Source organism: Pteropus medius, unplaced genomic scaffold (assembly GCF_902729225.1).
Source record: "Pteropus medius unplaced genomic scaffold, Ma_sr-lr_union100, whole genome shotgun sequence".
NCBI classification, from domain to species: domain Eukaryota; kingdom Metazoa; phylum Chordata; class Mammalia; order Chiroptera; family Pteropodidae; genus Pteropus; species Pteropus medius.
In genome coordinates, this window is record NW_024344240.1 from 1,725,710 (window position 1) to 1,749,399 (window position 23,690).

The 23,690-nt window shown below is 37.3% G+C and overlaps 1 protein-coding gene across 2 annotated transcripts in view; it reads right to left on the minus strand.

The window, feature by feature from the left end:
- The window catches only part of NKAIN3 (sodium/potassium transporting ATPase interacting 3), a 479,207-nt gene that overhangs the window by 106,371 nt on the left and 349,146 nt on the right, over nt 1-23,690 (minus strand). For both annotated transcript variants that reach the window (XM_039868858.1, XM_039868857.1), the window contains exon 4: nt 11,750-11,947. In XM_039868858.1, the coding sequence (XP_039724792.1) occupies nt 11,750-11,947 (198 nt within the window). The remainder of the gene's footprint in view (nt 1-11,749; nt 11,948-23,690) is intronic.

Consider the following 23,690-nt stretch of genomic DNA (forward strand, 5'->3'; position numbering starts at 1 on the left):
TCACGTTTCCTCAGTCTTCTTTATTCTGGAGGAGTCCCTCAGTCTTTGATTTTCATGTTTTTTTTTTAAACAGTAAGATTTCTCAGAAACTTTAATATACCAATTTATATAGTGAATCTCTAAGAAGTGGATGTAACATGACATCAATCAAACTTATGTCACCATGGAATCCTTCTTGGGATTCAATGTGTAAGACAGGTATGTTAAGGACGCTCTGGGGCATTTGGGCCCAGACTATTATAAGAATATCCTGATATGTGTTCCTGCTTATCTGCTCCATCTTGCACGTGCCTGTTAGAATAGCTTCTTGAAATCAGAGTCCTGTGTATGACACTTTCCTGCTTATAAACCAAAATAGCTCTTTATTTCACTTCAAGTAAAGGCCCAGAGTCTTAACCTGGCATTCAAGAGCCTCCATTATCCATTAACCTTTCTTTCCAAATTAAGTCACTACTTCTTTGCATATACTCTTTACTTATGCCAAAGTGAACTACTCACTATTCCCCTGGTTTCTTATTTTCCTCTCTCTGCTTACGCTGTTCCTTCTGCATGGAACACATGTGAAAGTAACCAAAGGTTCTCTCCGTTGCAAGATCCAATTGTAGCCATGGGAAATCCGGACCTTGGTTTTCTTTGAGCTTGCCTTTGACAAGTTGTAATAAGAATTTATCAAAACCCGTGTCTGGACCTCTCTTTGGCAAAGGCAGCTCTATTTCCTGGGACTGTGAACTCCAGAAAAAGTTTCTCTGCCTTCTTGTTAGGACAATCAGCCCGTTGCTTGTTTTTGCTCTGCCGAATGCTTCCTTTTTTGTCATTTGTGACATGCTTAAAATAAATAAATAAATAAATAAATAAATAAATAAATAAATAAATAAAAGTAAGTATATGTATGTATGTATGTGTGTATATGTATATGTATATGTGTGTGTGTGTATGTGTGTGTGTGTGTGTATATATATACACACACACACACACACACACACACACACACACACACATATATATATATATATATATATATATATATATATATATATATACATATATATATATTTTTCATGTATCCAAAGAGATTTATGTAACCCCACCAGTAATGCATTTGGGATGTCCTTGAAATAAAGTTTGGTCCATTAAAAAAAAAATTCACTTCCGAAAGTAAATTCTTTGGGCTGAAATGAAAAATCCCAGCTTCCTTGAATACTACTTTCTCCTGTGAACCCTGGAGGTACTTAGAATCTTAATTATCTGTCCTGTCTCATTTTCTGTCCTGTTCTGGCACTTTGATGGTCTATCTGATCTCCCCTTGTAGGCTGAAAGGTAACATGGTGTGGATATGTCAAGTTCAACTTTGTTTAGTTTAATTCCATCCTCTCATCTCCAAAGCACTTAGCACGGTGCTTCGTACATAGCAAGGGCTTACTGAGTATGTTTTTCTGAATGAATGATAAACTGCCTGTTTTCATTTAGAAAAAAATATAAACTGCCTGTTTTCATTTAGAAAAGAATATAAAAATGACATGACAAGATTTTCTTTATGGAATTTATACAAAATTTGGTTAAAGGGAGAGTGCAAATGTTTTTGAATTAATTCTTGTTATTATGAAAGCTACTTTCCCCTGCCCCCCAATCTCATAATTATTCCTACCTAGGGCTAAAGATAAAATGTCTGCCAGCATCTGAATGATGTTAAATTACCCCAAGTAAAGCTTCAATAAAGTTAGCTTTCTCGCTTCTAATATCTCCATGAGCCTACAGTCACAATGTTTGTCTTGATTAATTACTAAACATATCTCATATTATCTATATTAATGGTTTTTATGCTAGATATGATTTCTAATTAAGCTTTGCATTTCTTTGATGAAACTGTATTTAGGTCTACCAAATGTCATAGCTCGCTTTTGCACTAAATAGTCAATGTTTACCAGATTATTTGAAACTAGTAGGACAGTAATAATTTATGAAGACCTGAAAACATGTGTGGGATAATTATGAGCATCTGGGCCTTGGGACACTTAATTCTATTGTTAGGAAATGGTATGGAACTTGTGGTTTGAGAAACAAATATCTGTGATAACTGATTAACATATGAACTAAAATCCAATATATTATTAATGAGAATGCTATGATACGAGAGGAATATAAACTTCAAATGCTCACGTGTTTTAAGTTGTTAAAGCCCATAGTTGCTGAGTACAAGTGACAGATATTAATCTTAGATTTATGTAAGATCAACAATTTATATAAAGAGCTCAGAATTGCTGTCTATAGCCCAGATGTTTCCAAAACACGGATCTATATGTAAACAAAATGTATGGTAGATTGTCTAAATTCCACTTAGGGTTTTACTGGTGGGCAGGTGAGGGCTTTACGAATGTGAATTGTAGTCCTGAAAATTTTGCTGAATATTGTACATGTCTCTATAACAGAAAAAAATATTAAAAGTATATGATAAGATATTATTCAGCCATAAAAAGGAATGACGTCCTGATATATGCTACATGAGTGAACCGTGACAACACGCTAAGAGAAAGAAGCCAGACGCAAAACACCGTATATTATATGGTTTCCCTTATATGGAATGTCCAGAATAAGCAAATCTATAGAAGACAAAGGCTTAAGAAGAGAAGATAAGAAGTGATAGCTCAAGGGTTTAGGTTTCTTTTTAAGGTGATGAATATCTGTAAAATTGTGGCAATGGTTGCACATATCTGTGAATATACTGAAAACTATTGAATTGTACACTTTAAATGAGTGAAGTGTATGGTGTGTGAATTGTATCTCAGTAAAGCCTTTAATAATGTATGCACACTTCAAAGACAGAATGAACGCACTGCATAGGCATGCATGCTGGGAAAGAAATAACTTAAATTACATTTGCCAAACAAACACTTTCAAACTTCGTACTGACCAGGTACATTCTGGTTCCTAAATGCAAATGGTTCTGCCAGAGGCTTCTCAGTATTATTGACATAGTAATTCTTCCCCACAACTACATACTCTTTTCAATATTTTGATGGTCCAATAAATGATTCCTTTATGGAAGTGTAGATACACTGTTGATTCAGTTTTCTGAGGGTGGAATTCAATAAGAGACCAGAGATGGTGTACAGAGAGTAACTGATCTAAATACTTAATACTTCTAGTTCGCATTTAGAAATTGCTCAATATTTGATACAGGCAGGAAGCATCAATTTCATATAAAAATGAATTCTCAGAGGAAAAGGTGATTCTAGGAAGAATTTAGGGTAGGAGAGGTTGGCCATGATTCCCTTCCTCTTACCAGCACTGAGAAAGCTCCAGCGAGCAAGCAAGAAAATAAGGAATCCGATGTACTTAGCATTTTCCAAGTGCTGAAATCTTCCATTTTTTTTAATAACAAAAAGATGGTTAGGAGATGTTTTCAAGGGTGAAAGGCAACAGTCTGAACTATTCACTGCATGAATCTTTAAACTACCATATCACGCTCTTTCTTATTTTCAAATACTGACTGGAGTTGCCAAGCAAACCCCATCAATACAACAGGAGAGTCTCAGTCTTATAGCTCTGAGAGAGTTTACCACTGAGCTCAGCAAAGGGCTATGAGAAAGCTGGAGATTCTCTTTCCACTGTCATGAGGAAGCTCAGCAAAGTGGTTAGGACTGTGCACTCTTGAGCCCATCTGCCTGGGTTTGAGGTCTAGCTTTACTCGGTCACCGGCTGCATGATCTTGGGCAAATTATTTAACCTCTCTGTGTGTCTCAGTTTTCACATTTATAAAATAATGAATAAAATAACACCTATTTCTTAGGTCATTTTGAGGATTAAGTGAGTTCATATTTGTAAAACACTCAGAGCAGCTCCAAGCACATACTAACAGTTTGTTAAATAAATGCAAATGTTAACACAGAAATCAAACAAAAAGAAACCCACCATCACTGATAGCAATTGGAAGTTATTTTAAAAGCTTATCTTCTGACTTGCATTCTCACACTGTGTGAGTGCATGTTACTGAACTAGCAATAGTATCATCTGCTCCTGTCACCGTGCCATTTACTTTAAGCAGATGGAACAGATACCCATACAGACTTTTGGATAAGAATTCCACAGGATACCTTGTGGTCTAATGCTACTTCACCCTTCTCTGCTGAGATTTAATTTATCTTTACGCTGAATGTGTCTGATATGAAGGACAGAGAACAGTGGAGAATGTTGATGTGACTAGATAAATGCAATGCAAAGAACATAGGGATGAGGGAAAACCAATTTTCTGAGCACTGATTCCCAGCTCCCGCCATGGTGACGACCTCCAAAGACATTAAAGAATGAGATTTGTCGCCTATCAGATATAAAGGAGAATATCTTGACAGCAAGGATTCAAGACAATGTATATGTAAAACTGACTCCAAAGAGAGATAGATAAGCTGAGTTTAAAAGATCTCTTCCAGGTTTAGAGATTAGGATTTGTCAGCTAGTTATAAAAATGAGCTCCTTTAAAATATATGTACATTGATTAATAGTTAACATGAGTACATAAATCTGTTTATCTAAAAATAACTAATCTTAAAAAATTAAAAATGGCCATAAAATGCATATTCATTATTGACTTATTGACCTCAGAACTGGCAGTCCACTGAAATAGAATATCTAGTAATAACTAAGATTTAAAAGTGCCTTCAATGATCAAATAAATAGGATGAGATTTGGGAATGTTTAATAATCTAAAAACAACCATTACATCTGTTCCACTCTTCTATACAAGTCATATGATGATTAAATGGTATTACTGAAAATGTGATACAACATTAAAATCCTTTTTGGGGGAAACATACACATCTTTTTACTTTTTTAAAATCTTACCTCTTTTTCTTGATTGCTTATTTAAATTGTAAATTCCTTTTCATGGTATACGTATGGCCTCAAAAATTAACATAGTTATTGTTATCTGTCTAATAATCATGTTGATATATTGTTATAGTATCTCTTTAACAGCATATCTTTAGACATACTCAGGTTTTACAATATAGGTTAAACATACCTATAAATAACAGTGAAAAGAACATTATGCAGGCAGTTTTTTGTTCCTATCAAATCATTTTTCTTAGGAGAAATTCTACTGAATGGGGTTACAGGGCCCAAAGTTGTGGACATTTTAATGGTTTTTACAATAAAGAATGCTTTTACCAATAACTGAGTAACAATTTACGATTAATGCTATTTATTACTTTAAAAGTTGCTAAATGAAATAATTTAAAAATTTAATTTGCACACATCAAGTTACTATCAAGAATAATCATATTCCATAACTTTGTTTACAATTTGTGTTTTCTCTTATGTGTTACATTTATTCATTTTATAAATTGATTTAATTATTAAAATTTCATGTTATTGTTCATTTAAATGATTTCACCATGTGTTATGGATAATGACCATTTGCCATCAATATATGATGCAAATATGACTTTTAGTTACTATTTTTATTTTAGTTTTGTATGATTCATGTTCAGACATTTGGGAATTAAACAAGTAAAATATAGCACTGTAGAATGAGATTAAAGGGCAAGCGAATCCACCAGAAACATTTAATCTATTGCTTCTAGTAAAATAAAAAACATACTATATTTTGCGTTGTCATATTCAATTTTGTATATATGTTTCCACTTTAAATCTGTGGTGTTAAATTTCCAAAGTGAATATCTGATTTGAAAACATGTACAGCACAGTGCTTATAATTGAAATGGCCATAGTTTTAAATTTTCACCAGAAGCTGTTTCGATACTCTCCTTATAGTAGCAAAGTTTAGCAACCAAGACAGGCTAAATCAGTGAAGTCACTCTCAAAATAAAGACTCTACGGATGTGGAAGTAGAAATTCAAAGGTGGAGTCGCAGTCTTGGAGCAAATTAATGTTTCTTTTCCCTGCATCTGGGCGCCCTCGCCATCCAAAGAAACAACATCTAAATCGGGAATAACCTGGAAGGATGTTTTCCGGATAGGTTCCCTTTACCAAAGTGTATGAAACAAAATCAAAACACAGTCTTGTTAAATTACATCCAATGTTTAAAAGTTATGCACTTTGCGTTTGTAAATCTAAAATCCAGAAAACGTATACAGCAATTTACTCTACAATTCTGAATTAGTGGCCATGCTGAATTGGCATGGCCCTCGGCATTAGGGATGTAGGGTAAATTGGGAGTCAGAGTCACAGCTTCCTAATGGCCTTTCACTGGCTACTTCAATCCTTGTTCACTGTGGTAATTCTGAGATTTTTCATGAAAAGATGAAATATACTCAGTCAGTCAAAATATGCTTGAGAGGCAGAAGTAGGCAAAACTTCTAGGGGGCCAGAATAAGGAAAATACATAGAAAATAAAACTGTGGACCTCAGAATAGGGATTTATGATTGTGTGTCCTATGAGGATCATAGGAATGGCATTTTTCATGTAGGAAATGGGTGTCAGGTGTGAGATTAAAGAACTAAATTCAATAAATAGTGCATCGCCAGGATGAAGTCTTTTGGCCTTTGAAGAAGGACCAGTCCAGTAGGACAGGGACAATGAAAGAGCAATTGTAATAATACCAGAAGGACAGTTGTCCCCTTTATCCTTGGGCATACGTTCCAAGACTCCAGTGGATGCTCGAAACCTGTATGTACATAGGTATATACATACCTATGATAATGTTTGATTTACAACTTAGGCATAGTAAGAGATTAACGACAACTAATAATGACATAGAAAAATGATAACAATATACTGTAATACAAGTTATGTGATATGCTCTTTCTCTCAAAATATCTTATCGTACTGTACTCACCCTCCTCGTGACGATGAGAGATGGTAAGATGCCAAACCATTCCTGAATCTGTGTAACCATCCCTCATTTGCAGTACATAGCTTGGTGTCGCTTCAGGGGTCCCTTGCTAAAGTCTTCCTCTAGGCTCAATGCTTTCAAGACACTGCTGTCAATCGAAACACCTTTTCTGTTCATGTCTTCCGCCCACAGTTTTAACGCCTTTCCCATCTTAACTAAGCGCTTATCACATACTCTGGCTATAATTTTTGCAGTTTGAGATGTGTCAGCAAAAAGAGCACAGATTTTCTTCCTTCTTCACAATTTCATGGATAGATTTATTCTTACCATAGACCTTGGCGACCTCAGCATATGATTTTTTTCTTTCCTTATTAAGTCAAGAATTTTCACCTTTTCACTTCAGGGAAGCACTTTGCAGCTTTTCTTTGGCCTACACGAATTTCCGGCATCACTACCCCTGTGCTTTGGGGCCACTGTGAAGTAAAATAAGGGTGACTTGAACATAAGCACTGTGAAATCACCACAGTCGAGCTGATAACTGAGATGACCACTAAGTGACTAACGGGTAGGTGGCTTCTCTACAGCATGGAGACGCTGGACAAACGGATGAGTCACATTCAGGGCAGAACGTATCAGGACAATGAGAGATTTCATCACCTACGCTACGCAGAACTGCGTGCAATTTAAAACGTATGAACTGTTTATTTCTGGAATTTTCCAATTAATGTTTTCAGACCTCGATTGACTGAAACGACAGAAAGCAAAACCACGGATAAGCGGGGGAGGACTGTGCTAGCAATGCGCAGCTCTGAGCTCTCTTGTGCCACGCGCAGTGCACACCATTTTTATCCACATTCCCTTCATTTTCCAGACTAAGGGCACCTTCTCTCTGGCTCCTGCATTTTTCTGTGCATTCACCCCTACTGGGTTTTTGATCAACGGATTCTTTCTTTTGTTTTTATCCGTTTCAGACTTGAGAATCCCTCCTTCGTTGGTCATTTATTCATTCGACAAATTTTATGTGCCATCACTCTCCTAGTTACTGGGATAACAGAAATGAACAAGTAAAAAAATGACACAGTTCTAGCTTTCAAGGAACTTTCATTCTTCTATGTAGACCAGAGAGTCAGTGATAAAATGCTGTGTATAATAGTTACATATAATTATAATACATAATTGATATTTATTATGTATTATATATTATGTTATATATGTGCATATATATATCCAAAAATCATTGTTATATTTGGATGAGGTTAACAGTCCAAATGTCCATCAATAAGGGATCATTAAATAATGAAACACTGATGTACTAATATGGAAATAACTCGAAAATATATCATAAGTAAAAAAGGGGAAGATTCCAAAAGCGTACATGTCATATGTTGTCGGGGAAAAATAAGAATAAAGAGTCATATTTTATTGTATTTGCATAAAGATGCGTACTCATATGCATAGCAGTGATGAACACACAAAACAAAACTGGTTGCTTATTGAGGGGCAGAGATGGGGGAACCAGGCACAAGGTGGGAGGGAGTTTTTCACTAAATGTATTTCTATGTTTTTTAACTAAGTGAATGTATTATCCATTAGAAAGATAATATTATTTGGCCATAAAAAGGAGTGAAATTTTGCCGTTTGCTACAATATGGATGGACCTTGAGGGCATTATGCTAAGCAAAATAAGTCTGACAAAGAAAGATAAATACTATATGATCTCACTTATGTGCAGAATCTAAAAACAACAACAATAACAAAAACCAGGCTCACAGATACAGAGACAGATTGGTGGTTCGGGCTGGAGAAGGCGGGTGAAGTGGGCAAAGGAGGTCAAAAGGTACAAACTTCCAGTGATAAAGTGAGTAAGTCGTCTATAGCCATAAACCCAGAGGGACCCCCGCCACCATCCTGGCCACCTCCTTCAGACCCTCTCCTATGTTCTTCTGGAGAGTTCTGCACTTCCGCAATGTAAGGGGCAGTAGGGCCTGGGGACCCTACCCCATCTCAAAGCTCTGTGTCTGTTTGCTTAGCTGTTGCCGCTGCAACAAAGGCTATTAAATATTGCAATCGCCATTCCCATTTTTCAGTAATAAGGCTGAGATCTCAGTGCACGTAGGCAACTCATCAAGGAACTACTCCCTTATTGTTAGATTAAAAACCCGCAATTCTAATCATTGTAAATATATTCACATTAAGTGGAAAATACAAGCAACCGATCTAAAATCTAAGACAATACATAATTTGATAGTTCTGAAACAAATTCAGGATATATTTCATTGTAATATAAAAAGAAAAATATTGGAAGTCTTGTCTCAGGTTTACTACACAAGAAAAGTCAGAGATCAGCACCTAATCCTTTTCTTGCCGGAAGGCTAAACAGTATAGTCCTGACTATGTATGCAGGTAGACAGCTTTGAATGTTCACTAAAATAACATGCTGAGGAATTCATTTATAAATGACAAGTACTTTTAGGTGGCAACATACACTTCATTTCGTATTTCTCTTTTGCATAGGTTTTTATGTGACAGTTCAGCTCCTTATCAAATAAATACTTTCCACCTTACCATTCATTTGAATTGGAGTTACTGTGGGGAAATGACTTTTTGATTTTAGAGGATTCTGCTGCATTATAAGGATTTGGGCACTATGCCATCATTCTTTGAAATGGCTTAGCAATTCGCTATGAATAATTTTAAAAAGAAGAGGCTCTGCCCACATATGAAAGATTCTAGAAAAACAATTCCACAAGAACCTTTAGAATCTAGTATATGATAATAGAGCACTCTCTTACCATGAAATAGATTGAAAATTTGCCTCCACTCTTTACTACAAAGATATGTATATATATATAGCCACACTGTAACTGCTAGAAGATTAAAAAAAGACCAGAGAATAGGGGAAGATAAATAATAGTATATTATATTTAAACTTGTAAAAGTGATATAGAAACCAAGAATAAGCAGATTCCCTGTTATATCTCTGCAAGAAAATTCCTTAACTTTGAGGTACAACCTCCTACTTTGAATTCAATGTCGAATTTGGCTTTCATTGAATAAGAACACTGAAAGAGCTGTCATTTTGAAAAATTCTAATCTTTTGTCTTTCTAAAAACTTCTAATGAAAATGTGCTCTAAAACACTATGTTAAAACATGACATATGCAGGTTAAAGAACAGTAATTAATTAAGTGAGATAAGACTGCTACATCTTGAGGCTCAAGTGAGCTGTTTTCCCTAATATGCTCACTTTTCTCTAGCCCCCTCCCAAAATGATGCTGGGCTTGGTCATATCAGCATGTGAGCACCTGTAGTCAGTGGGACAAGAGTAAGCATTACTCAGGTACAGGCCTACCTCGGATATATTAGGGGTTCGGTCCTGACCACCAAAATAAAGTGAGTATCGCAATAAAGTGAGTCACACGAATTTTGGGTTTCCCCGTGTTTAAACTAAACTGTCATCTATTACGTGTGCAATAGAATTATGACTAAAAAGACAATGTACATACCTTAATAAAAAACATTTTACTGCTGAGAAATGCTAACCATCATCTGAGCCTGTTGGAAAAATGGTGCCAGTAGACTTGCTCGATGCAGGGTTGCCATAAACTTTCAATTTGTAAAAAAAAAAATGCAGCATCTGTAAGGTACAGTGAAGTGAAGTGCAATAGAACGAGGTTTGCCTGCAGAGGCTTGATAAATGCCTGCCCTGGGCTTCCCCTCTCAGAACTCTGGTGCTTTGCTGTAAGAAAGCCTGTCAGGTGCTCTGCAAAGAGAGAAGCTGTGGAGGAGAATGTGGGCCAACAGCCGGCACCAGACGCATGAGTGACGCCTGCTTGTACCGTGTAGGCCCAGCAGATGTCCTGGTTGAAAAGTTCAGGTGTGTGACCCTAGCCAACCACACGCGGAGCAGAAGAACTATCCAGCTGAGTCTTGCCCAAATACTTGACCCACAGAACTCTAAGCAATAAATTGGTATTGTTTTAAGTGACTGCATTTTGGAATATTTTGTTACATAGCAGTAGGTAACAAATACAGGAAGCGATAGTATGAATTTCTCAAAGTTCTTTCTAGAAACATTTCTAAGGTACATTCTTCACTGACATACACCTGCTATATTTCCATCATCTATTAATTTATTATTGATCCTATATTTCTCACTTGACTTTAACCAGTTGGACAGAAAGATGGAGGTGGTTAGTTTATGTGAAAGCATGGTTAAAAATGGCTTTATTGTGTATTGACTCAAACAAGTACTTGCTGGATCTCAAAAATACAACATTCTTGATGATGGTCTATATCTTAAGTTAATTCCACTCACACTCTGATCTAACTGTGGGTGGGATGGTCTGGTGGAAACAAATTAATTTTAATTCCAAACACATAAACCCTTTGTGGTTCAATCAAGCCATCTCCTCTCTCTGTTGCTCTATGTGGAACTGTATCCTGACACATAATTCTACTGAAATATGTAAGACTCTTTGGTGGGATTTGTTTTCTTAAGGAATAATTTTTTGAAATATAAAGTTCATTAGATTGAGCAAACTATTGGGTGTGTTTCTATCCTTCTTTTCTCTGGAATGAATGTGCATTAGTAAAAGAATGCCTTAGAAGTAAAAGCAGTAATAGAAAAGTAAGTAGTAGAGCCCAAGATGGTGAATGGCTAATGCACCACTCCTGGAAAACAGAGATACTATTTCATTGAATGATGTGGACTCTATCTCAAGTTCGAAACTCCAGCAACTAGCTGGTTCTAAAAACAAAGTGTCTGGATGCCCACAGGAAAAGATGTAACCTGCTATTAAGTACAATGTTAGCATAGCACTGCTGTTTGCATTGTTTAAAGGGTTCTTTGTGTGCTTATGGATGGTGTCACCTACCAGCTGGGTGTGGAAGGAAGATTCCGATATAAAACGCCAGTAAAGGAGAGTCCTGACCAGACAGTGACACGAATGTGCTACTTACAGAGAGGAGTATTTGGATGGCACTGTGGATGACCTCCAGGTACTGGAAGTCCACGATGCAGCCTGTGACGGACACATACGTGTAGTCATCCAACATGCCGTGGGCTGACGGGGGCAGCACTCTTCGGACACAGCCAGGGCCATGTTCCCGCCACCATGACCGGTGAACAGAAATGTTGAATGTCATTAGATCTGTATCCTAGGTGGGCAGGAGACAGGAGAACAAAAGGAAATAATCGTATCACATTGTGTCTTTGATTTTCACCTCAGGGATTATAAAAAAGGAATGAAATCGTTAAAATGGTTTAAATTTTGAATGAAAAGTAACAAAACCCAAAACCCATAATGGCTATATGTACCACATGCCTAAATTGTGGAGTAATACTTGTTTGATGTAGAGATACAATCCTTTGAATAATAATATTTTAAGGTAGGCACACAGCAACAGTCTAGAGATCAGACCCTCTACATATATTCATTTTAAAATTTATTTTGTTCATTCTGAAACTCTTCATCTGCAATTTTTTGTTTGTTTGTTTCATCATCATCGATATCGCCATCATGGACTGGTATTTATTGAGTGCTTTATTGCACGTTAGACATTTTTCTAAAACATTTTTCATACATTACATCTTTTAATTTTCATGTACTTACTATCATCAACCCAATTTACAGTAGACCGAATAATGGTCCTCCCCAAACACATGTAAGTCCTACTCTCTGGAACCCATGAATCTTATCTTCTATGGCAATAGAAGACTTTGCAAATGTGATTGAGTTAAGGCTCATGAGATGGGGGCATTAACTTAGACGACCTGAGTGGACCCTAAATGTAAACACATGTAACCTCATGAGAGGCAAGCAGAGGGAGGTTAGACATAAGAAAGGAGAGGAGAAGGCGACGTGACCATGGAGGCAGAGATCGGAGTGATGTGGCCACAAGCCCAGGGATGTTGGCCACCACTAGAAGCTGGAAGAAATAAGAAAGCTCCAGAGGGAGCATAGCACCTGCCAACACCTTGATCTCAGCCCAGTGAAACTGATTTCAGACTTCTGGCCTCCAGAACTGTGAGAGAGTAAATTTCTGTTGAGTAAGACACCATATTTGTGGTAATTTGTTATAGAGCAGCCATAAGCAACTAATATAGGTGAGAAAAGTAAGTCACAGAGAGGTGAAATAAATTGCCCAATTTGGTTAATGAATAAATTAAATAAATTGCCTATTAAGTGGTAGACCTGGAATTTGATCCTAGCAGTCTGTGCTTTTAGCTATGACCTGGTACCACCCCATTACCTACTGTGTACTCTCTCTCCCAACCCCTTACGATTCTTCGTGCTCCGAAGGGAGCTAGGTCCTTCCTCCTCAGTTGTTTCCAGAAAATTTCACACAGACAGAGCAAAGGAATAAAGAAGGCAATCCTTGACGCAGAGCTCTTAGCAGAGACAACAGCCCAGGTGTTTAATCCTCAGGAGATGCCCTTTAGTATTTGTAGAGTGTGGGCCAAGAAGGGCTAAGATCATAATGTTTTTGTCATAACAATACTTTGAAAAGAATAGATGAGGAACCAGTCTCTAGATTCCCCAATGAATGAAAGATTACAGCTTCCACCTGTGCAGAGCTGGAAGGAGGAGGTGTGGTGATGGAGTGAAGGCGAGGAGGCACGTGGACCAGGACACTAGACCTGCAGGGGCCTGCGGATACTTTGTTTATTTCCCAGCCACCACCTGGAGCAAGCTCTGTTGTTACTAGTTCCAGGGCACCGTGTTGGAGGGGGTGCTATACGTGGTCTTTGCTCAGAGCCCCAGAGGCTGTCCAGTGATTGAGCAATGTCAGTGAGGCTGAGGACAGAAGGGTGAGGACAGTCCCCACCTCTGTGGCTCAGGGAGATTGTAGGTGCCAGAAATAGAGTTTGGGACTCGGAAAACAGGGTAAGCTGGAGTGAAATGCAAAGCCCTTGAACTTATATGTGGCTGAGACCGAAAACAACCAGCCTGAGAGTTCTCTGAGCATTGATGGTGGGTAAACCCTCTCTCATTATCCTCTGCTATACATGTATATGAACCATGAACTTAGAATTTTCAGTTCACGTCAGTAGGACAAGTTACTCTACAGTTTTAGATTTTCCTCAACTCAGGAATTCAAAGTACCATTACAAGTATGCCTCAGATTATATTACTAATAAAACATTTTACTTCCTTTTTTTTTTTTTGGTTGTTTGTTTACTACATGTATCATTCAGTTACCTTCACAGTTATAGCACTTTATTGATAATAAAACATTTTACATCATTTCTTTTTATTGTTGGCTTGCTACATGAGTCATTTACAGTAACCCTCTGAAGGGAAAATATTACAGAAAAATAATTGCTTTAGCTAGTGAATTCAGTTTAACACAAGGCAATTTACCTGCAGGCAAACGGCACACTGATTGCTTCCTTTCCTGGTCATCAAATTTAATCTCTTACAGTTACTCTTGATGACTACAGATGAAGTATTATTTCCCATTTTAATAGAATTCATTAGGTTTACTATGAACTTGCATAATCTCAAAATTTATAGCAATTTCTATTGCAGAACTGTAAGTTTCTTTCAATATGACTTTGACTAAAATTTATATTATACAAATAAAACAAAAGTGAATGTACAAACTAATGATACATATTTGTTACGCTCATAAAATCAGTATAGTTCTCGCTTAATTTGTTGGTGCTATAACATATTTATAAACTGCACTATTCTTTGCAAATTAGAATTTGAACGAGAACATCAATAGTGTTGGGGATCAGGGCAGGCCACCCCCAAATATAGTAAATTGGCATACTGATTAATTTGAATAAAAGTTACTTGAGAAACAGTGCAAGAGGAATACTCTGATGCTCCTCTCTGTGCCCTGAAAGCAGGAAATAAATCTCCCTGTTAAAGGTACCCACCTTGTACCAGGAGGCACAGAGACTTCTTTATCACCAGGGCCCAGAAGTCTATATGAACAAACCTTTTTATTTCTTTACTAATTTACTACCCTAATCCCAAGTTAAGCATCCAAGCCTAAATTTCTTTATCCTGTCAATTCCTCGCAAACTTATTGTTTCTTTATCTAAAAAGTATAAAAGCTGACTGTTTTGGTCATTTCTTTAGGTGCAATTTCTGTGAGACTTTCATCTGTATGAATTAAATATTTTTTTTCCTACTGTTAATCTGTTTTGTGTCAATTTAACAAATTGACCAGACAAAAGAACCAGGAGGAAGGAGGTGTGAAATTTCCCCCTACCTGCAATAGCATCTAATTATATTTAAAGTTCAAACTTCTTACTTAAATTTGGTATAGAATCATATCGTAAGCTTCTATCCCATTCAGTAGCTAGATTTCAAACATTTAAAAAAGCCTTAACACATGATAACTCAATCTCATATATGAGGTACATCAGAGGAAATGCCACAGAGACAACTAAAAGAATGTTTCTGTAAAGAGAAATAAATAAATAACTACAGAAGATCCGTTATTTTGTGGGAGCTTTTCATTACCTCATCAAAGCATGTAGTTGGGAAACACAGGAGTTCATACTTAACCATAGTAAACAATGTAATCTTAAAAATAATTTTGAGTACCTCAGATGTCATTTCCCTTTCAAGTCTTGGAATTAGACTGTTAGGTGTGATTTAAGCACACCACAGTTCAGACATTGACCACTGATGTCGCTGCAATTTAAAAGACATATATGATGGTATTTGTATTTATGAAAGTATACATGATTACCAAGGGACAGTTTCTAGAACAAGAAAGAAGAGAGCAAGGGGAGAGAAGAGAAACATGGTAGAAAAGCAGAAGGCTTTGGCAGGTGTGAGGACAGCCTGGAGCGAGGGAGTGTGTCAAGGAGAGAGAATTTCAGGGACGTTGCTAATGCCATAGACTCAGAGCCTGAGAAAAGGCCATCAAATCTGCTGATTGGTGGGGGGACAGGGGACCTGACAAAATGCGATGCCAGGAGGGTACTGGGAGTGAAAAACTGGATTACGAGGATTTGAGGGAACTCAGAAGAGAGGATTTGGAGTTTATTTTTTTTGAAGTTTGGGAGTCAAGGTGGTGAGAACATATGGTGGTGGCTTCAAGGGAGGTCAAGGAGAACAAGAGTCAACACGTAGAGAACCAGATGTCAGTTAGACCTGCTCACGCTCACCACGTTATTACTTGAGAGACAGTTATTCCAGAACATTTGCTTTTGTCCAATAGATACTTGAGTAAACAGTAAGTGTTCAAAAGTTCTTTTATCTCATTAGTGCGAATCATAAACTTTTTCCTGTTTTCCTCAAATACTTGAATTTAAAAAAGAAAAAAATAATCTCCAGAGTTCTTTGAAATGTTCATTAAGTGTGGATGTAGACATTCTACTTGTAGGGAGTAGTCACAGTCTTGGAATCAGCTCACGTCTTAAAAAATCTCAATATTCACTTCTTTCATAGTAGACCACTACATAATTTCTCATGAATCAAGGAGATAGTGTCTCTCTTATTTTTTATGTTCTTTAAACCACCTGCTTGTTTGATATGTGTCTAATTTAACTTTAGCTAATTCTATTTGTAGAAATGGAGTCCCAGCTACTTATAATCTTCATTTTTTCCCCCTTTCTCCTTAGCTGTGGTTCAGAGTCACTGAATCTATTTTTATATGGCTATCTACTTTCTTTGTGTTATCATTTTCTTTTATCAAAAGGCAGTCTTTCTGGAAGTGAAAATGTGACATTGGAGAGAGTCTACATGAATTTAAGAAAATAGATTTTGCTCAATTTTAGAGTTAGCTTCAGGTTTTCATTTATATACTAGAATTCATGTCAGTTGAAACTTCTTTTGAAATACTTGTTCATCTCAGAATATGAATTAGAAAACTTATAACAACTTTCTTACATTTCTAATTATCTTCTTTTTACTGAAGCAGTAAGTATTTCAGAGAGCACTGTAGATCTATAAAATAAAGGACCAACACAGCACCCTGTAGTGAGGTTTAAGTGTTTGGAACCTGTAAACAAAGACTTAGCACCAGTTCAAATACATCAACAATTCTATGTGATTTCCTACATTAAAAGCAGCATTTACAGATAGGCGTTAAAGGTATTCAAGCATCCATTGGGACACGTTTGTCATCTGCTCTTGCTTCCATGGACCATGAAAGTTCCTCAGGCTATGAACAAGTGGTGATCGTTTAGGCCTGGGCCACTGGTGTGGATTAGGAAGAGCGGTCTGCAGAGCGAGGAGGGCCCCCGACCATCTCGGTTTCCTGTTTCATCCTTACAACGAGGTATTGCTGGGACTTTTCAGTTCTCTAACACCGATCGTACGCCAGAGGCAGAGCGACAAGTACTCAACCCTTTCATCTTCATTCTAGGGCTTAATTCCTTGGACTGGACCACTTCAGGAGGCAATGAAGCCTCACCCATCTATTCGACAGATATTTATGGAGTTTCTAACATGAACTACATATTGGGACTTAACAGTAAACTTAAGAGATATTACTCCAGCCCTCGTAAAACGTATATTCTAGTGGAGAAAACCAGTCATAAAGTAAACAAACAAGTAGACAAAAGTAATTATACATTGCAAAACCTAATGTGAAGAAAACGGTGTGCTGGAGGGTGACTGGGATGAGGAAGGGAGTTGCTTTGTACAAGGTGGTCATAGAAGGCCTCCCCAACAGTTGACATTTGGGCTAAGACCTGTTAGATGAGAAAGAACCAGACCCGTGAAGATTGGGAGAAAGAGTGTTGCACGCAAACAGAACTGCAAGTGGGGAGACCGGGAGACAGCAGAGGTGTCAGCGTCTCAGGGGCTGCCCGAGGCCCAGACTGCTGGAGCGCCGCGGAGGCTAGGATGCGGGTGGCGTAAGGAGAGGTCGAAGACACAGGATTTTACCCAAAGTCCAGTTGCGAAATCAAATACTGATATCACCTGCTGTGCATTTTTTAAAAGTTCATTTTAATAACTGTATAGACCAGGGGTCCCCAACCTTTGTGGCACCAGGGACCGGTGCTCCTCTGAGAATCTAACGCCTGATGATCTGAGGCGGAGCTGGGGCGGTGATGCTGGCGCTGGGGAGCGGCTGCAAATACAGATGAAGCTTCGCTCCCCAGCCCACCACTCACCTCCCGCTGTGCCGCCCAGTTCCTAACAGGCCACAGACCAGTACTTGTGTGTGGCCTGGGGTTGGGGACCCCTGGTATAGACAATGGATTTCACTGGGTTAAAAGTGGAAGCCAGTCAGGTGGTTATCGTAGCAGGTTTGTGATTTGGGGAGAAAGGTGGTGGCAGCGGCTGGGGCAGGACAGAGAAAGGCAGAATAGCCTATGGAGATGAGAGGACGAGTGAAGGATGACTCAGGTCTCTGACTGAGCAGAAAGGCTCCCATCTGCTGTTCTTTGAAGAAGAGGCAGCGGTGAGCCAGCGGCAGACAATAGTTACAGCAGTCGAGGGCTGGGCACCCTGGCCCTGTACAGGGGGAAAGAATGGGGCACAAAAACAGTATTTCTATGAATCTGGCATTTTAAAACCATTTTCCTTCTACGCAGGATAAAACAAAATAAGTAATCACATTAAATGATGCTAAAAATAAGGATCTGCAGCGTAAAAGAGACAGTTATAGGGTCAAAGAAAAGAAGTGTTAATACTGTGATTTTGAAAACAGTCTGCTGTTCTTGATGGTATCATAAATTTAAGTAATATATTTTATTATCTTTTTTTGACTTTAGAAATAAGAACTAAAATATTGCCCATTATCAATTAATCTTGAGAATGATTAAATCAGTTCATTTATGTTACCTCCTGATGTTACCTAAACAACTTTTATTATTATGCGTTCAGTTTTGGCTCTAATCCATTCAGTTATAATGATGATTGTTTAATTTTCAAAAAGATGTGTAATATTTGTGTTCATTTATTTCGTTCCAATCTTTCAATTTATTCAGTTGAATACCTTGGTCCTATAGCAAACAGCACTTAAAAAACTTCTATTTATATTCATATCTGGATTAGCTGAATTTTAGGATTAGTACAGTTTTAGTCTGTAAGTATATATACTCATTGTTTTATCTAAAGGATGAATATAAGCTCTATCTCCTCAGTCTTTGAAGGTTTGGCACTAAATGCATGGTACCTTGTACAGGTAAATACAATTTTATTGCTGAAAAAATACTGTGATGTTAAAACTGAACTGAAAATATCAAAATGCACTCATGATTTTAAATGATTATATAGAATGCGTGTGTGTGTGTGTGATCTCTGTCCACTAAAATGGCTTAGAAACAATGTCACCTCAATAACAACAAGCACCAATATGATTCCCCACTAAAAAGAACCAAGGCTAATCCCTGGAGACATGGTAAATATAGGTGTGGTGCAAAGAAGAAGCAGGGAGAGTGTGGAATATATTTTTTGTGCTAGAAAGCAAGAAAATTTTCAAAAAGTGATGGGTCATGTTAAAAGGACATAGGAGCCAGTATGATTGGTCTATCGTTTGGCTAAACTTGTGACAATTGGAACATTAATAACAATAATGATTAAGTCAGACAAAACACATGGAATCCGTGAAAATCTGATTCTATAATGCTTGAAAAGAAAGCCAGAAAACTCATTGTTAATATTTAAAGCAGCTTATTTAAACACTTTTTTTTGTGCTTTCTGCTCAATTTTGCTATGAGTTGCTCTACAAAATGAAGTTTATTATTTATAAAAAACAACCACACTTGACAAATGAGAAAAGAGAAAGAATTAAGATCTATTTTTGCCTTCTCAGTAGGAATTCCATATCGACATAACCAAGCTGATGAGGTAAAGCTCTACATTACTGATGATCATCAGGCACTAAATATCAAAAGAGTGGAAGAATTTAAAAAAAAAAAAAAAGGCCAATCTTAAATGGAATAATGTGGCAACTTCTAGAAGTTTAAAATGGGACTGCCTTATAATTCTGCACTTTTACCCCTCTACATCTATCCTAGCTCACGAACACACATGTATACACATATGAGAGTGCTCATAGCAGTGTTGTATGCAATAGCAAAAATTTGGAAACAACTTAAATGTAAATGTCTATTGAAAATTAATAAATTGGTATTCATGGAATCACATACTATGTGAAGTAGAAATAAAGTAAGCTTATGTATGTTAAAAAGGGTGGGTCTCTCAAATGTAATGTTGGAAAAAAGTATCAAGTTGTGGAAAAAATAAGTATCGTGTGACTTCAGTTGCATAAAGTTTAAAAAGTTGCATGGGAATACTATGTATTTTTTTAGGGATGCACATATATATATGGCATTATTTTAAATAAATATACAAACATAATAAATATTAAATGCAAAATATAGTGTGAGGAAAGGGATCAGGGAATAGTAAATAAGAAAGGTTTAACTGTGTTGAAAAGTTTTATGACTTTATTTCATTGGTGATAACATGAGTATTTGTTGACTTATTTTAAAACTTTTCATTCAGTATTACATACTGCTCGAAGATAAAAATTAAAATTAAAAAAACATACTTCCATTTCTCTCCATTCCAATTGCCACTACCATAGACTGGCCAACCACTATTTCTAAGACAATTGCAATGACTTCTAAAAGCGATTCCTGGCATCTTCTCTTATTCTCCTCCAATTTATTTTCCTTATTACAACCAGAATAATGTCTTTTAAACCTGAATGTGCTAATGTCACTAGTTGCTTAAAAAGCACTTCAATGGTGTCCCATTCCGTAAAGATACAAGATTAACTCCTTGCCATAGCTCGAAAGGTCTTTACTTACCCTGCTTCTCATCACTTCTCTAGACCCACTCTTGTTTTCCTTTCCTTCATGCTTCATTCTGTAAGCATACTGAACCTCTTTCCATTCCCCAAATGAACCATTCTAATTTGTTGGTCTTCACACATTCTGTTCCATCTTCAAAGAACACTGCTTTTCACTCTCATCCTTCACTTCCTTCCCCCGTCTCTACAAATTAAGCCCCCTGCTTCCTGGTTACCTAGCTAACTCCTATTTATTTTTAGGCTTCAGCAGCGACATCGCTTCCTCTGGAAAGTCATCCTTGGCTCCTGGAGAGTCATCTCTGGAAAGTCTGGGCAATATAACCCTTCTTTGTGCTCCCAACTGCCCAATTCTTCTGTATAATTTTATATCTTTATTTGAGTCAAGATGAAACATTACTTTTTTATAATTAGTTTTCTGACCCACCTATCATATGATAAGCCAACTAGCACCTGCTTTGTTTTTTAAGTGCCAGAGTTATAATAACACCTGTGTATATTAATTTATGTGTGTATATATGTATATATGCGTTTATATATATATATATATACACATACACATGTGTATCTATCTATCTATCTATCTATCTATCTATCTATCTATCTATCTATCTATATCTCAAATGAATGAATGAACCTCACTGCTGGGATTTTGAGACACAATCTCAATTGAGAATTGAGAAAAACCTAAATAAAAAGCCACTGCATATCCTTCAAAGCGCCTCTTATATTGCTAGGGGAAGTACGAATTTGTGTAGCTACTTTGGAAAAGTTTCGTATTCCCACTGGAGCTAGATATGTACATGTCTTATGGTCTAGCGGTCCCATTCATGGGTATGTAGCCAGAAGAGGCGAATACACATGTCCACCAAAGACCCTAACAAGAATGTTCTTAGCAGCTTTTAATAGTCAAAACCTGAAAGGGGTCTAAAGGTCCACCAATAGTTGAATAGGCAGAAAAATGTGGTATGTGCATACAATGGAAATCCCACAGCAATAGAAAAGAATGAACTACTGATACACACAGGACATGGCTGAATCTCATGGACGTGATGTTGAGTAAGGAGGTCAGACTCAACAGAGTATATGTTATATGATTCTACATCTATGGGGTCCTAAGAAGGCAGGACTCATCTGTGGTGATGAAGGTCAGAATAGTGAGGATGGGGTCTGGTGACGGGGGAAGTTACTCTTGGAATCGGAAATTATGGAGTGTTGGAAAACCGCATAATTTCTTCTAAATCACATGCCTTTCTTCTACATTTAGAAATCTGTGATTTCTGGGTTTTCCAAATTTATACTTACCTGCCTCCTTCATTTTGGAATCGACAAGAGTCTTATCAAATGCATTTTTTCAAGAATGCTAAGTGTGGAGAGAACCAGCAACCTTCCTCATGTGTAATTAAAATAACTCAGATCGTGCGTAACATTAGGAGGACGAACATGGTCAAAGACCCAGTTTCCTTTCTTAAATTAGCTTGTCCGAGCCACTGGATGCTGTCGGAAACAAAAACTCCCAGTTTCCCAGTGATGGCTCTTGAGAAATGATTAGTCTCGTTAGAAGAAATGATGCGAACGAAGCCCACTTTCACTGCAGGGCCACCTTGAAGGTGGATGTAGGAAGCACAGTGAGAAGTTAAAAAACATTCAATTTGCAGGAAAACTTTTGTTTTTCTTTTAAATGTCAAGCTCTCCTGCTCTTATCCGCGTTTATTTTGTTTTTTGTCCACTCACTGGCCATGCCTTCCTTTATCCTGTTTTGTCTATTTTTGATGTTCATCAAGTCCAAAGGGGAGAGTGAGGAATGTGAAAACAGCCTTCTAAATGCTGAACGTTTGAGCTCTGAAACTATTTCACGTCAGTGATGCCTCAAATATTATTTGTGAAAGCATAATGTACATTCGCAGATATTGACATTTATGGTATGAAATTGCTACACCGGAATAAAAAAAATAAGTATACCTTACCTTTGTAATCTATGAATTTTAACATATCCGTAGTTTACTTAGTTAATTACCAAGCCCATTCAACACATCTGGTTTCCCTGTCTTGTGTTAATCAATAATTATTTAATTACAATGTTATGCCTTTTATGCTAATTAGAATTTCGAGACCGTAAAATTGTGCTACCTTTGTGCTTCATGCTGGCACTAATGTGTTATATTTATAGTTTGGGTATTCATAATTCATGCATGCATATGCATGTAGGCACACATTTCACTTCATTTGCACAACAGAAATTTTTCTATTCAATCTGTTTTTTTGCTACATTTACCACCTGGAAGGAATTATCTTGCCTTTTTTTTTTTTCTCTCAAATTTGGTAGGAAAAAATTCGTTGCTTGCCAAATAAAAATAAAAATAAATAAATGTTGGTTTAAATGTCACGGGCTTTTTTTTTTTTTTTAAAGGTAAAACCATGGAATCCTTTTAGTTGTCCTTTTTTTGAAAAGCAGCTGGACCAATAAAGCAATATTGGTTTTTCTGACCTATGGATGCGGCTGCTGGTGTGGTTTAAAACCTTCTGCAAAAGAAGATTGTCTTTCTTAATCGCTTCCTTTGCAAAAATAATTGTGAAGGCTGGAAGGAGGTCTGATTAACTGCAGACTTGGATGTGGTAAGAACCTCTCCGGCAGGTCGTCATCTATTGCTATCAATCTCTAGTTGCAGAGCGACCACCTTGCATGGCTTGCAGGAGGCAGCCCTTTGGGATCTGGGAGTTTCAGGGACAGTGGCTCAAATACAACTCTCTGGGTGGATTTTCACTGGGTATTGAGATGTGTGTTAGCTCATTCTCATTGCTTATTTCCTCGTTAGAGTCTTTAGGGTTCCATATAAATCTTGGTGTGTGTGTGTGTGTGTGTGTGTGTGTGTGTGTGTGTGTGTGTGTGTGTGTGTGTGTAGGCACTATTCACTTTGCTGTGGGGAGGAGCTGAACCGAGAATAAAAGCCCACATCTACCCACCGTGGTTATATTCATTTGAGACTATTATCTCTCTTTGTATCTCCAAGGATCCCTTGGGTGTGTCTATAAGTAATCGTACTGAATTTGGAGACTCCTGTTGCCAGCACTAGCTCTATGCCCTTCTTCAAAACAAGATGAAGTTATCACTAGCCAGATATCTCATGAGTATATAAAGTTTAATGGCCACAAAGAAGTTACC